This window comes from Penaeus monodon, chromosome 17 (genome assembly GCF_015228065.2).
Source record: "Penaeus monodon isolate SGIC_2016 chromosome 17, NSTDA_Pmon_1, whole genome shotgun sequence".
NCBI lineage: Eukaryota > Metazoa > Arthropoda > Malacostraca > Decapoda > Penaeidae > Penaeus > Penaeus monodon.
In genome coordinates, this window is record NC_051402.1 from 43,630,343 (window position 1) to 43,633,804 (window position 3,462).

The following is a 3,462-nucleotide window of genomic DNA, read 5'->3' on the forward strand; positions in this document are numbered from 1 at the left end:
TCACTCACTCTCTCACTCACTCTCACTCACTCACTCTCACTCTCACTCACTCTCTCTCTCCTCACTCTCTCTCTCTCTCACTCACTCTCTCTCTCCTCTCTCTCTCTCTCTCTCTCTCTCTCTCTCTCTCTCTCTCACTCACTCACTCACTCACTCTCTCTCTCTCTCTCTCTCTCTCTCTCTCTCTCTCTCTCTCTCTCTCTCTCCTCACTCACTCACTCACTCACTCACTCACTCACTCACTCTCTCTCTCTCACTCCTACTCTCTCACTCACTCACTCTCTCTCTCTCTCTCACTCACTCACTCACTCTCTCTCTCACTCACTCACTCTCTCACTCACTCAACTCACTCACTCTCTCTCTCACTCACTCTGTGTACCCAATTCTAATTAACGTTAACACCCAACATGAAATCCATACCTAACTCCAGATGCTTCCGTTTTCCACTTTGCTCTTGATCGATTTGACCGTGAAAGCGTATTGGAAATAGTCATGGCCGGTGCTCTGGTATCTGAAGACTTCTCCCCAGATACAAGTCTATGCAGTCTCTCACGAAGGCGACTGTTTTCTGTCTGCAATTACGAATGCTGGTCTTAAACATCTCATTTTCCCTCCCCGATGTTTCTCCTACATGGCTATGTTGTTTATGAGATGGTTGCATGACTCGTATATTTTGCATGACTTATATTTTTTAATCGTTGCAAATCTAGCTAAATGCGGGAATTACCATCAACCTGGTCTTTGTTCAAAGGGAAAAAAAACAATATCTAAGGAAATTTAACTAAACAAGGGAATTACCATCAACTTGGTCTTTGTTCAAAGGGAAGAAAACAATATTTAAGGATTATTTAGATTCAAGAGACATCTATTTTGAAATAAATTATGAATTTCTCAAAATAAATTATGAACTTCTCACCTCCTTCTTCCGAAGTTCATGCTGGTGATGTGCTTCTCTCTGCTGCAACACGCTTCCTAGCCTACGCACCTGGGTTAAAAATACTTAATTCTTAAATAATTCCTGACAAAATTAGGAACTGATTCAAGAATGAAATCTACATGATTTAAATTGCCAGTCAATCTGAATATTTCACCTCCATATCAATAGCACCCTTGAAATATAATCTGTCCATTTCTTTCTGAAAATTGGATTTTTTTTTTTTTTTTTTTTTTTTTTTTTTTTACAAGATAACAAGAACTCAATTACCTCCTCTTTCTCTGCTTTGAGCTTTGATGCAAGAGCTTTGTTAACCGTGACTGCCTGCCTCTCCCTCTCTTGTGCATCACAGACTTGTCGCTCCTTGTCTTCGACTGTCCCTCTTAGATCCCTTATGCTGTTCTGTAAGATAAATAAATACTATAATGCATTTGTAACTGATGGGTCTGAAATCCTAGGACAATATTAACAACATGAGAACAGGTAGTTTAACAACATTCAAAACCATTTCCTAAGCCATGCTTTAGAACATACATGATAACAACGTCTTGAATAACCCTAACTGATTTTGTCACACACTTAGGACAGTGCCTTTTCTTGACAGTTAGAGGCATTATCACAAGTGGATGCTATTCCTTACCTAGTACCATAAGAGGATTCAACCCCACTTTGCTTTAAGTTTATGGGTCCTAGCTATGCAAGTTACCAGCATCCCACAGCAAAATTCCACCCTACTGAACTACCCTTAACAAACATTATACATACAAGTCAATGGGAGAGGACTCAAATTTAGAACATATCTCCTCTATATTTGGAAGATATAGTAATCTCACAGAGAAGAAACCAAAATTGTGAGTTTCCCTAAGTTTCTGTTCAAACTATCAAACAATAAATATAAAAATGGACACACTCATACACACATACTTGGAAATGATTCATATCTGCTGCATCTCTTCTCCTCTGATCTTGAAGAGTGTTGCAATCATGGACGGAAGAACGGTAGAGCCGCGATACCTCCCAGCAGGCATTGATGAGGGCCACCAAGTTCACCTTCTGGCTTCCAGTTTCTATGAGGCCACAGTTAAGCCCCAAACCCTGGAGTTCCTGTGAGGGTGTGAGCAAACCATCAGTCATGGTCAATTCAAAAAATAAAAAAATATAGTAATAGTGATAATAGTGACGATGATGATGATGATTACCATCAGCAGGATAATAATAATAGTAACAAACATCATCAAAATCATCATTACCAGTCACAACAAATGCAATGAAAAGAAACACACAATAACACTCCTCACCTGTGAGAGGTATTCAATAACAATAATAAAGATAACAATAATCATAATTATCATAAAGTCACAACAAAAAACAATCACACACAACAGCACTCCTTCTCACCTGTGAGAGGTATACAACCGCACTCTGCATGTTATTTGTTGTACAAAAATAAGGGGGTGAGTCTGCTGGTGAGACTACTTGATGTTTGCCTTCCCCAGCTGCACCTGCATCACATAGTGACACCAGGTAGCACAGCTGGCCTTTCTTCATCTTTTCACCCATCTGCAAAATAACGGATAGTGGTAAGAACACGAAAGAAGCTTCAGGGTTGACGGAGTCCTGTTAAATGTTAGTGTAGAGTTAGAACATGAGTTGGATCTCTGCCTCTCATTCCACTGTTTTGAGGTATTTTATTTTACATCTACTTCTAGTAAATGTAGTCCCCAATAAATTATTTCAAAATCACATTTTCATTGAATTACAGAATTACAGAAATCCAGGCAACAAACACACACAAAAAAAATCTGTAAGAAACTCTACAATGGATATATTTCAGTCCAAAATGCAGCAATTTCAGATACTAGAATCTACAATTTCATAAAGCCTATATCCTAAAATGTTTCCCAAGATTACATTATATGAAATTATCATCCACAAATATATCCATACCCTAAATCCTTGTCAAAGTCAACACTTTTTTCCACACTAACAGTACTAAAGGCGGGGGATTCCCAACACACACACACACACACGAGCATAATAGAGCCAATAGAACTCTAATTCCCTCAGCTGTACCTTTAATTGGCTGAACTGAACCGCAACGCAATTTACGAGGACAAGTTTCATGTCCTCTGTTATTATATTTTATGCAAATGGTATGATTTCTATTCTATTCCGATCCATAAATACGGTATTTTCCATCTGCCTGGCACACAACAAAAAGGCTAAAACAAAGACAGACAATCTATACGAACAAAATAAAAGAAAAAAGTATATATACCCACGACTGCAAGCCCGAGCACATAATAATAAGTCCCGGTTCATTACACATTATCCTTTCATTCGTTATTACAGCCACACGCGCCCCTTAAATAATACCAAAAAATACCCAGAACAGACGAAAATTACTTCCGCTTTCCCCCTTTCTCTTCAACTTACTGCATAGATAGTCGTGTGGAGGGTGAAAAAGGGATAATTTCAGAGAATATTTCGAGTTGTGGAAGACATTATTTTTGTTTACCTTCTGCTAC

General features: G+C 38.6%; 1 protein-coding gene across 2 annotated transcripts in view; it reads right to left on the bottom strand.

Annotated features, from left to right (window-relative positions):
* LOC119583781 (afadin- and alpha-actinin-binding protein-like) overlaps positions 1 to 3,462 on the bottom strand; it is a 10,728-nt gene extending 7,266 nt beyond the window's left edge. Inside the window, exons 1-6 of one of the 2 annotated variants that reach the window (XM_037932465.1) lie at positions 3,371 to 3,462; positions 2,333 to 2,494; positions 1,859 to 2,038; positions 1,205 to 1,336; positions 917 to 985; positions 421 to 572 (exon numbers count right to left, since the gene is read on the bottom strand). In XM_037932465.1, the coding sequence (XP_037788393.1) occupies positions 421 to 572; positions 917 to 985; positions 1,205 to 1,336; positions 1,859 to 2,038; positions 2,333 to 2,494 (695 nt within the window). In that variant the 5' untranslated portion in view covers positions 3,371 to 3,462. Of the gene's footprint in view, positions 1 to 420; positions 573 to 916; positions 986 to 1,204; positions 1,337 to 1,858; positions 2,039 to 2,332; positions 2,495 to 2,881; positions 2,975 to 3,370 lie in introns of those variants that run through there. The other variant, XM_037932466.1, reaches the window with a different exon arrangement.